Raw genomic sequence first — 11960 nt, 5'->3', positions numbered from 1 at the left:
TCAAGGTATGGGATATGCATGTATTGTATGATTAAAAAATACAGTTGAGTGTGATGATTGCATGTATTGTTTATATGTAGATTCTGTCTATTGTCAAACCAACAAATGGTGAAGATTGGTTTAATATCTTGTGGAGCCTCCCATTTGATGATAAATCATCCATTGTCACATTGGAAAAGTTGCATAACATCTCCATTGCAAAAGTCTCAAAGGAGATACAACTAGCAACCCTCAGAATCTTAGGGTCAGATTCAAATTTGAGAACAAGTTATGGGATGCCAAAAGCTGATAGAGAATTCATAAAGTGGATGGTGAAAGAGGCATGGATGGATCAGTTGCTTTGTGAATCTAAGAGGTTACTCTCTCAGGTCTTGGTTGCTAGTCAACAAGCTATCTTTGTGCTTCCTCAAGATCCTACGTTGAGAGAGTATTTTGGGGAAATACAAGCAATGAACATACTTGAACTTTATGAAGATTTAAAGGATTCAATGACTGTTGCTATAGCTGCAACAGGACAAATGGAGATGACGAGGGCATCTCGATGATTGGTATTTAGGTAAGCAATACATGCTTTTTCCTTTTCAATTAAAAATCCATCCTTAAGTATTTCACTTTTGTACTAAGACTCTTATTGTATGCAAATTCTTGCAATCCTTAAAAGCTATTGGTAAGATTAAAAAATTGTTTCCTATATGTCGAGTATGGACAAAAATTCAGGACTTAAAATTCTATATGTACTCTCCAAACATGATAGAAAAAGAAGGGAAGCAAGTGCTCTCTGAGTGGGAGAGAAAGAACTACCCATGGTGGCTTGATATGAAAAAGGATGTTGCATCGAGGAGGAGGTAGAGCTATACACATAGCATAAAAAGGGAGAGATGGGTTCATCAAGATCAAATTCAATCCACGAGGATGATGCAGTCATTAAGGTTCAAAAAACACTTGAGAAGATGATTAAAAAGGACAAAGATTCAAGTATGGAACTAAAGAAGGGTGGTAGGCCACCAAAAAATCTTGGTACTAATAATGGTAAGTTCTCTTGATCTTTTTTCAAGCTGTTATTTGTTTGTGTAACATATGTTGTTATCACTTTGTTTCTTTACATATGTGGTGTGGGTACAGATGTGCAGGTACTACAGTCTACACCCATTTTGAAAGGATGTAAATGGAAAGATAGGTCTGTCTGCTTTTTGTACATTCCATTGAACTCTCTAACTTTGAATCAGAGTGGCACATGTGATGCTTCACATTGCAAGGTTTGGTGCTATGATTATGTCGAGTTTGCGAAGCAATTGTCTGTCTCAAACTTCACACAAGCCTATATAAACATGAAGGAATACTTTGTGGGTCTTGGAGGTGAAAGAAAAACAAGAAATGGTAAGAGTGTTGCTTGGGCTGCAGATTTTTCATTATTGATCTACATACACAGCTAGAAGCTCTTGGAATAGAGGATTCCACATCTCCATCTTGGAATTTATTAATAGAGGACCATGTACGCTACTCCTTGCTAGTAGTAGCCACAATTGTTTCAGATTCTGGCTGGATCCTAGTTATGTGTGCTCCTCATGTTCTTCATTTGGTTGAGCATTATGCTAGGATCAGTAGATTGGAGTTTGCATGTCGAATGTACATGCAATGCTTAGATGCATATTGTACAATCAAAGTTGGTGGTATTGATCATAAGGTGAGACAATTGTCATACAATGACCTGTTGAAAGAATTTATGCTCTTGTATAATGAAATGGCTTGTACTAAGTATACATTTAATTCTTTTCTTGTCTTTAGGTGGATGTTGTGGTTTTATGCCTTCTTCATCGGGCTGGTATGTCTTGTGTTTGTAATCCTAGAAATGCTTCCGTGGTTGGTACCAAATTGGGCATTGCTTTTGAAAGTAGTTTGTTTCATCATTATTTGCCAACAAGTGAGCAGACTATAAAACATGGAGAGAGTATTCCATGGAGAGGTGCATTGGAGAAGGCTCCATGCATGATGTTGTACTTCTTGGAGTTCTTGTGTCCAATTTCTGGACATGTGGTGGACTTAGGTGCTAGGACTGGTTCTATGCAAAAAGCATGTGTGCATTCTAAGAGAGCATGCTTATCTATTGAGAATGATCCTGACATTTGCAATTCTATATTGCAACCATTTTTGGATGGACAGAAAGGAAAGGGAAATGTGTTAAGCAACTATGGGACTCTAAATGATTCCAAAGATGTGGAAATGGTTGTTAATCTTACAGACGCCTAGTAAGTATGTTACTCTCGTGTTTTATCTTTTTAAAACTATTTGTTGGAGAATATTATTATCAATGAGGCATTGATATTGATTGATTTTTTAAAGCTTTTTGCCCTCTTATGCAGGTGCTATGGCTGAGATGATGTGTAATGACTTTGCATTCAATGCCCCCATCGAAGAGAGAAGGCATCATCGCAGTATCTATGTGGATGACATTAGTAAAGAAGATTGAGTCTAGTGATTTGACATGAGTTTTTCCCTTCAAGCAATTCATTTTGCTTGTGATGCCCTAGTATTGAACATGCATAGCTTTTGTGGTGTCTTGCACCTATTTTATTTGCTAGAGATGTAGTAATCATATTGAAGAACTATTAGTACATCATGTGAGTACCCACCATGAATATTAATCTCAATATTGCATATTCAATTTTGAGCATGTTGGTTTCATAAAACTTTTTCTATTTGCTAGAGATGTGACAATCATGTCATATCTTAGTTAAGGTTTGCATGTCAAAACTATGAGTTGTGTACAAATGATCATCATGGTGAATTGAATCTTAAAGTATCTCCTTGATGCAACTAATAAATGTTTCAGCATAGATGCATGCAAATTTGCACCCTAAATTCTTCACCATGTGACTTGCAATCATTTCATCAATAAATCACTATCTATCATGATAGTATGAATGATGGATGATATAGGTGGAGGGTGTTGAAATCAAGTATACATGAAAAGTAGTTTTGTGAATAAAGGGATCTTATAAGCCCTAAATACTATTGGAAAGAAATGTAATTAAATGTATATAACATCTTTGTGGGGTAGTTTTATGACTAAAGGGTGTGTGATGTTAGCAGCATCTTTGTGGGGTAGAAATGTATATAGTATCTTCTTGGGGTAGTTTTATGACTAAATGGTGTGTGATGTTATGATAAAATTGTCTATGAAATCACAATATAGGCCATGCTCAGAAAAATGTGCTCAGACCAAGATGCTTAGAGAAAGGACGTACCCTAGTTGAGCCAATATAATTCCTAAAACATACCCTGTAGCATCAACATGCACATGAAAAATGACATCTCACCTTTTGTTGCCTTAAAATTGGAGTGGTCACAGCTCAACTTTTGAGATCTTGAAAAACCTCTAATAACTCAAGTTTCCACTTAAATCTAGTATCCTTCTTGGTGAGCTCATATAACAGAGTTGCATTCTTGGAAAAGTCCTTTACAAATCTCCTATAAAAACTAATGAAACCCACAAATGAACGCAATTGCGTTAGGTTAGTGGACTCAGGCATGGCTTTTATAGCATGATTTTTACCTAGCTTGGTGCAAATACCATCTTTGAAAATCACATATCCGAGCAATACACCAACTCATACACAAAACACTGACTTTGTTAGATTGAAAGAGATACTTTCTTGTCTGCATCATTGGAATACCTTTCCAAGAAAGTCAAGTGATCTGTATCTAATGAATAGATGCAAAAGTCATCCAAATTGATGGCAATGAACTTGGTCAAATAATCTCAAAAAATTTCCAACATAAACTTCTAAAAAGTAGAGGGGGCATTACTTAAGCCAAATGGCATCACCCGAGTCACATAAGCTCCCTACTTAGTTATGAATGATGTCTTAGATTGATCCCCATGCACCATAGTACTCTAATTATATCCACTATAACCATCCATAAATGAGTACATCTCATGTCCTACACAATGTGATCAATAATTCCATCTATAAAAGGTATAGGAAATGGATCTGGAATAGTTTGTTCATTCATCTTCCTATAATCCACACAAACACGAAGCTTGCCATTCTTCCTAGGCACAATCACTATTGGAAACAACCAATCATTGTGATCAATGGCATAAATGAATCTAGCCTTAATAAGTTGATTCAACCTTTATAAATAAATCTAGCCTTAATAACTTGATTCAGTTTAGCTTTAACTTACTTGGCATAATGAGGATTCATCCTGTATCTTTGTTGTCTAATTGGTGTGGTAGCTAGTACCAAAGGGATTCTGTGTTGACATATCTCAGGAGGAACACCTCAAAGATCGGTGTAATTCTAGGCAAAGACATCTTTATATGTAACAAATAGTTCTTTGATCACACATAGTTGCTCGAATGTCAGATTGGCACTAACCACAACTGTGCTCAGCTCCTCTTCCATGCCAATATTAAGTTCTTGAGTCAGATTGGGTATCAACTATTCATTTTCAAGTCAAGTGATAGCAATGGGGTTTCACCTATCTCCCTTTAACCCACAATAACTTATATGAAATGACTTGGATACATGTCCTTCTAAGCTGCTATCTGCTCGGTCTTCATTTTGCATTTGATGTTTGCTACAACTTACAATACGTCAAGCTCACCAACGGGAATGATCTAGAACTCCATTTATTGGGACTCAGCATCTTAAGGAAAGGGATCAAGTACTTCCACTTCCTTAGGTCGGCAACTAGTTGGCACCTTCCAAGGATTGGTTAGTATGCAAACATTCTTACCATCAAGTTTGATTATCATCTCCCCAAAGCCCCAATCATGTAAATCCTAATAAAATAGGATAATCTTGATGTTCCATTGCAATCACAATCTTGACCATGTCTACCCGATCGTGATGCTTTTAGGAATGGCCTTAATGCTTTTATTGCAATCATTATGGGCACTCCTGGAAACACTGCCATTTCCTTTAGGCCATTCAAAATGTCCAGGCCTGTAGTTTTGGTAATCTTTTGCATTTGGTGGGAGAAGAGCGATTGGAGGCATAGAGGTGTTTATGTCTCCATTTGATCATCCTCCACCTTGTACTGTTGCTTTTTTTTGTAGAAGCTCAAATAGAGTTTCTCCACTAGGCTGAGCCACAAAAGACTCAACATAGTTCCACCAATGGATTGGTAGATCATGGGATGGCCTAACCTATCATGGAATCTATGTGGTGTACCTTGTTCTTATGGGTGGGACTGATGATGTGGGATGTCCTATTGACCTCATTGATGACTTACTTCACTATCACAAGCTGCCATTCTAGCTGCATGTGTATATCCCCTCTAGATTCCACAACTATTACTTACACACAATTCATGATGGTTCATTCAGTGAGCATCTTGGGGTTTTAAAAGTTCTAACTAAGCTCCAAGCTCTTATTTTCTGGCCTAAAATGCACCACTCACTACATTTGTATCTCCAATCATGTCCACATGCCAAGCTTCAAATCTCCAACCATGGTGCTCAACAGGAATCTCCTGCAATTTCAACCTCTCGACAAGTTGAGCTTGTTGCATTTGACATCATGGGCTCATTTCCCACTTTTGTTTTTGGACATAAGGACATTATAGTGCTAGCCAAAGTATACAATCTCCTCTATTAAAGGTTGCACTTGCATCCAAGGTAGCTGACTTCCTCTTATAGCACCTTATTCTCCCTCATGGGTGTTTGGAGCAGATCCTCTCTGATCAAGGTTCCAATTTCTGATCCGAAGTCATGAAGATTGTTGTTGCTGATTGCCTTTACATGAAATAGCAATTCACCAATCCTCACCATCCAAATTGCAATGGTCTTACTGAATGAATCAATCACATTATTAAACTAATCTTGGCCATGTACATCGATTCGATACATGCCAACTGGGATGTTTCCCATCCATTTGTGGTAGTAGCTTACAACACAACAATCCATTAATCTACCCAAATTAGCCATTGTGAAGTTTTATATGGTTGACCTCCTACCTTGGTCCTTGAAGTTGGCCTCATTGATGGAAACAAGATAAAGGGATGTGAGGCTAAGGATTGGGCCCTTGAGCATTTATGACAAACTCAAGCATGCCAGTGCATCTCATATAACAAGTGTCATCAGCTAGTCACCTTTTTCCTTGGAGACCATGTAATGATTAATTACCATGTTTGCAAGAAGGGTCTTGCTGAGAGTTTCTCGTCGCCAACTGGATTGGTCGGTACTAGATTCTTCAAGCTATTGGAAACACTATGCATGATGGTGACCATTGCTCTATGGATCATCCATGCATAAAGACAACCACACACATGTCACAAATCAAGGCCTTCCATGCATGTATCATTTAATCTCAAGGAGATTAAAATGACATGATGACATGCCGTAGGATAGACTATGTCATCCGACGACATGCTAGAAGGACAACCCACATCATCAATGCCACCCACGATAGCAAGGCATCCCACGTAGATCCCAGGATTAGGTTAGGACCTCCCACAATCTGCCAGTCTATTGGCAGGAGCACATTGAGCCGTTGTTACGACAAAACATACCATTGTAATATAAGCTTAAAGGGAGCAATTAAGAAGGAGGAGAATGTGTGAATCATTTTTGTGAAAGCTTTAGGCATGTAGCATAATGCAATCTATTCAAATTTGAAGCTCTCCTTGAGCCACATATAAATATGTTTTTACATCGGATGTTGCCTAAAAAAGCGTAGCTTGCTACCCTCATTGATCAGATAATTTCTCCATATCTATAGATGGGGCCTATGTCTATTACCACTAACTTAATTCTCTTTATTATCTCAGTCAAATTGTCATGCGCACCATCGAAGCCTTCCTTTCTAGACTCTGCCAAATGCTAATGCTTGACCAAATTTTCATCTAGGCCATGGAAGCCTTCCTTCACACTCATCAATGCTCTACATGCAAGAGCTCTGTATAAATGCTTTCTTGTATGCAAAATAGCAAATTGAGTATTGCCACTCCTTGAATCAACTATGCAACATTTCCTTCATTTCAATGTTGGGTTTTTTGGTGCCCATATGATCCTCTCAACTCCTTCTTCCTAGACCATTGGCAACATGGTGATCCTCAATGTTAATGCTTTAATCAGCCATCGTATGGATGAAATGGTATTGCTAGCTCTAATCAATTCATGAACATGCAAGCCCTTTGGTGTATGCGGATTTTTGGAAATCGAATTGGTCATTGAAGGTACATGACTGTTTGTAGATGCCAAGGATGTTGGTAAGCACCTCATTGTTGCTAGAGCCAAAAAAGTCTTGAGCGCTGCTCCTAGAAAGGGTGCCATTTCCACCTGTGTCGTGGGGGTGAATTAGATGAAATATAGCCCTGAATAATTGCCATTAGCAATGCATCTTGCACCACAAACAACCTGGCTTCATCTATAAAGGCCCATCTGAAGAACCACTCATTAACGAGGCATCTTGCACCACATATGCAAAGGTCTTAGATGAGAAGTACGATGAAAATTGCATTGATGCTAATGTGCAAAGCGGCGAATGGCTTCTTGTGGATCATCCTTTCAATGTGCTTCCATTCGATAACATGACTGCTTCTCTAATTGATCACCCCTTTCAATGTGCTTCCATCCGATGACAGTATAGCTTCTCTAATATCTTTGTCCCATTTTTGTTTTATGGAATGCACACTCATAGGAGTCATCAACCACAACCCACTTCTACACCAATGATTAGCATCTCCTAGATGCTAGACACACAAGGACTTGAGGAGGGCCAGAGAAGCCACCCTCAACATCATGCCAACATCTTCATAGGTGAAGTGAGGGATGCTACCCAATGTCAATGGGTGACAAGATCATAGGTGCCCCCTGCTAATGTGTCTATAGTAGACCTTGTGGTGCAGGTGGAGAAGAAAACATTTGCTGAAGAGGTAAATGCTATATTCGGAGAGGCAGTTGCCAAGATGAGGCAGGCACATGTGAGAACAAAGGAAAGGTTGCTTTAGGGGAGCTTTGAATCGATTTGGCAAGGGTAGGCATAGAGGGCGAAAGAAGGGTCTCGATCCTCCCAAGAGTCCAATGAAATTAGAGATGTTTCCACTCAGGAAGTGTTCACTATTCTCACCAAATAGTAGAGGCAAAGGCACAGGTAGCCTCGATTTATTGGGTTCACATCCCATTCCGTATGTTCCTAGGTCGATCAATTGAAATATTTCTTGGGAGAGTTTATGGAAGCCGGGAAGCATCAACATCGATAGTCCAACACAAGAGGTCGAAAGCTTGGTTCTGGCTCAGGGGAGATCAATGGCGTGTTGAGGCTGTGCATTGTGAGAATGTAGCAAATAGACTCTCTGTCTATTGTTTGGGTCTGCATGTGTAGTCTGGTCATCATGTACTATTGCTGAGAATCCATTGGATCCTATTTTTCCTTCGTTGCTTTTCTCAATTGAGATTTTCTTGAGAGCTATAGAGCATGTAAGAAGTATGCCATTCGAGACCTTTCAATAGATGGAGTGCTTGTATTGAAATGGTTACTAAGATTGCTAAAGATTTTGGGGAAGAGAGAGCAGGAAGAATGAGGAGACAAGGGAAGGCGAAGGTGAGCTTGTAATTGTTGTTGACTATTGCTGAGAATCCATTGGATCCTATTTTTCCTTCATTGCTTTCCTCGGTTGAGCTTTTGTTGAGAGCTATAGAGCATGCTAGGCTGGATACAGTTAAGGTTCAAAGTGGCTTCAAGAAGGTGACACACTGTCGGCATTCTTCTTTAGAGCAGTTAGAGAGAAAAGTATGCTGAGGGCAATCTAGTGTATGAGGAGTCAAAAATAGCTGGGATTTTCATGTAGCATTTATCTAGCATTGCGGGTACTAGGTCAGTTGAAAGCACAAATTACAAGGTAAAGCTGGATGCATTCCCAAGCAATTTGCATGATAGGTGGTGATGCCTTATGAGGCTCTATTGTTGCAAAGGCCCTTCTTCAGCTGAGATCAAATATCTTGTGTTCTCTATCATTAGAGGTAAGTCACTTGGGCCTAGTAGTATGCCTATTGAGTTCTATCAATATAACTTGTGGAGGATATGATGGAAGTAATTAACTGGTGCTTTCAAAGAGGTGTGATGCCTCAGAGTCTTAATATGGGTATGATAAAGCTCATTCCTAAGGAGCTGAATAGATGGTTACCATGTCGTTGGAGACCTTTATCGATGCTCAATTGTGTGTGCAAAGTTATGGTCAAGGATTTGGCCCATAGAATTAAGCATATTCTGAGTAGGGTGGTGCATGCCAGACAATATGGTTTTGTATATGGAAGGAACATAGAAGACGTCATTCTAAATATATTATTGGCTATTGATCATGCAGTGAATCATAATGAATCATATTGACTTTTATTATTTCTATCTTTGCAAAGATCATGGCAGCTATTGCAGCTCGCAAGGCATCTAAGAAGATATCACAAGTGCAGGTCCCAGTACAAAAGAAAATTTGCCGGTATGCATGGGAGTTTAATGAGGAGTATGGGCTCAGTATGGTTGGAATTGATCCAAAGGAGATACGAACAGGTTCAAAAGACATCAGTCTTGCAGACTGGGAGTCTGTATTTGCATGTCCCAAACCAATTTTTGGGCAAAAGAAAATAAAGTCATATCATGTACATGATGAGTTTATCGAGAAGCTTGTGTGGCGTCACTATGAAGTCTATCAAGAGGAGCTACCCAATTATGAAATCGGGCTATTTTTTGCAAAGTCCTTTGCCTTGGAGAACTACAAGTCAGTGCAAAGAGCTGAGGACATGTAGCCTTTCACCATTGCATGGGCTCCATTTGCGGAGAGTGCAATGGAACATTATGAGGTCCGAGGGCATCTAGGTGCAAAGCGCAAGAGGTGTGAAGAGAATATGAGATCTTTACATGGTGTGTTCCCTTCACCCAATGTAAAACCTGTCATTTCCACAACATCAGTGAAAAATTTGTTTTATATGAGCCTAGAATTCCAAAAAAAATAGAAAGATGGCATTGGAATGACAAGTGCAGCTGAGATTAGGTTGGGATGTCTGAAGTCAGCACTTGATGAGAAACGCCAGATTCTTGAGATTGCTAGCTGGGACTTGTAAAGAGTAAAATCCAAGTGCACAGAGATGAACAAGATGGAAGCTGACTTATCCAGTCTTAGAGAGGGTGTTGATCGAGAATGATTGTTACAAATGTTCCAAAGATTGCATACCAAAGACGATGTACAGGAACTACATAAAAGGGTTGATGATGCCAAGGTGAGCCTCCCAAATGATTTTATTTTATTTTTGATTTGTGCTATATAGCACTTAATCTAATCTCTCAGGCATTCTACATGAGCTATATATCTCATACAGTTTGCTGTGTATAATATCTCTAATATATAGCATGTATTATATATTATACATGAGCTACATTATATCACTCATACTATGTGCTATATTATATGAGCTATATAATATAGCTCATGTATAATATATTATATTATATAATAATATAATATAGCTCATATAATATAGCTATATTATATTAATATAATATAATGAGCTATATTATATATTATATAGCTCATACTATGTGCTATACATTATTTCTATTATATATTGCTTTATTTCATCTTTCAAGCATAGTGAATGAGCTATATAGCTCATACAGTGTGCTATGTGCTTTATCTCTAGTAGATACACTCGCTCTATTCTCTCACCCTCTGTTGAATAAGCTCCATATGTCATGCTATGCACTATGTACATTATCCCAGCTCTATAGCACTCAATCTATTCTTCCAAGAATACTGTATGAGCTATATAGCTCATACTATGTACTATGTACATTATCTCTGCTATATAATAAGGAGTCTATTCTTCCAAGCATATTGAATCAGCTACATAGCTCATGCTATGTGCTATGTACATTATCCCATGCTATATAGCACACAATCTCTTCCAAATATAATGTAGCTATATAGCTTATCTTGTGTGCTATGTACAAAACCTATGCTATATAGCACTTAATCTATTCTCTTAGCCTACCGAATAAGCTACATAGGTCATGCTATGTGCTATGTACATTATCCCTGCTCTATAGCACTTAATCTATTCTTCCAAGCATATTGTATGAGCTATTTAGCTCATACTATGTACTGTGTACATTATCTCTGCTATATAATAAGTAGTCTATTATTCTAAGCATACTGAATCAGCTATATACTCATGCTATGTGCTCTGTGCTATGTACATTATTATACCATGCTATATAGCATGCAATCTATTCTTCCAAACATAATGTAGCTATATAGCTCATCCTGTGTGCTATGTACATTATCTATGTTATATAACACTCAATCTATTCTCTCAGCCTACCGAATAAGCTACATAGGTCATGTTATGTGCTATGTACATTATCCTTGCTCTATAGCATTCAATCTCTTCTTCCAAGCATACTGTATGTTCTATATAGCTCATACTGTGTACTATGTATATTATCTCTGCTATATAGCAAGCAGTCTATTCTTCCAAGCATATTGAATGAGCTATCTAGCTCATGCTATGTGCTATGTACATTATCCCATGCTATATAGCATGCAATCTATTCTTACAAACATAATGTACCTATATAGCTCATACTATATGCTATGTACATTATCTATGCTATATAGCACTCAATCTCTTCTTTCAAACCTACTGAATGAGCTATATAGCGCATGTGTTGTACATTATCTCTACTATATAGTACTTAATCTAATATTTCAAGCATGCTGAATGAGCTATATAGCTCATGCTATGTGCTATGTACATTATCCCATGCTATATAGCACTCAATCTATTCTTCAAAACATAGTGTAAGAGCTATATAGCTCAAAATATGTGCTATGTACATTATCTATGCTATATAGCACTCATTCTATTCTTTCAAGCCTACTAAATGAGCTATATAGCTCATGTGATGTACATTATCTCTACTATGTAGTACTTAATCTAATATTTCAAGCATGGTGAA

General features: G+C 38.1%; 1 protein-coding gene across 1 annotated transcript; it reads left to right on the top strand.

The window, feature by feature from the left end:
- Window positions 1-732: 732 nt before the first annotated feature.
- LOC147905855 (uncharacterized) lies at window positions 733-2467 on the top strand. The gene is made up of 4 exons (XM_087384614.1): window positions 733-1029; window positions 1123-1684; window positions 1786-2246; window positions 2341-2467. The coding sequence occupies exons 2-4, from the start codon at window positions 1553-1555 to the stop codon at window positions 2465-2467; spliced, it is 720 nt and encodes a 239-aa protein (XP_087240740.1). The 5' UTR covers window positions 733-1029; window positions 1123-1552.
- The last annotated feature ends 9493 nt before the right edge of the window (window positions 2468-11960 follow it).

The sequence above is a fragment of the Dipteris shenzhenensis genome, chromosome 1 (assembly GCF_047967505.1).
Source record: "Dipteris shenzhenensis isolate YYH24624 ecotype China chromosome 1, Dip_SZ_1.0, whole genome shotgun sequence".
In the NCBI taxonomy this organism is placed as follows: domain Eukaryota; kingdom Viridiplantae; phylum Streptophyta; class Polypodiopsida; order Gleicheniales; family Dipteridaceae; genus Dipteris; species Dipteris shenzhenensis.
The sequence above is the reverse complement of the archived record's forward strand: the minus strand, read 5'-3'. Positions and strand labels throughout refer to the sequence as shown.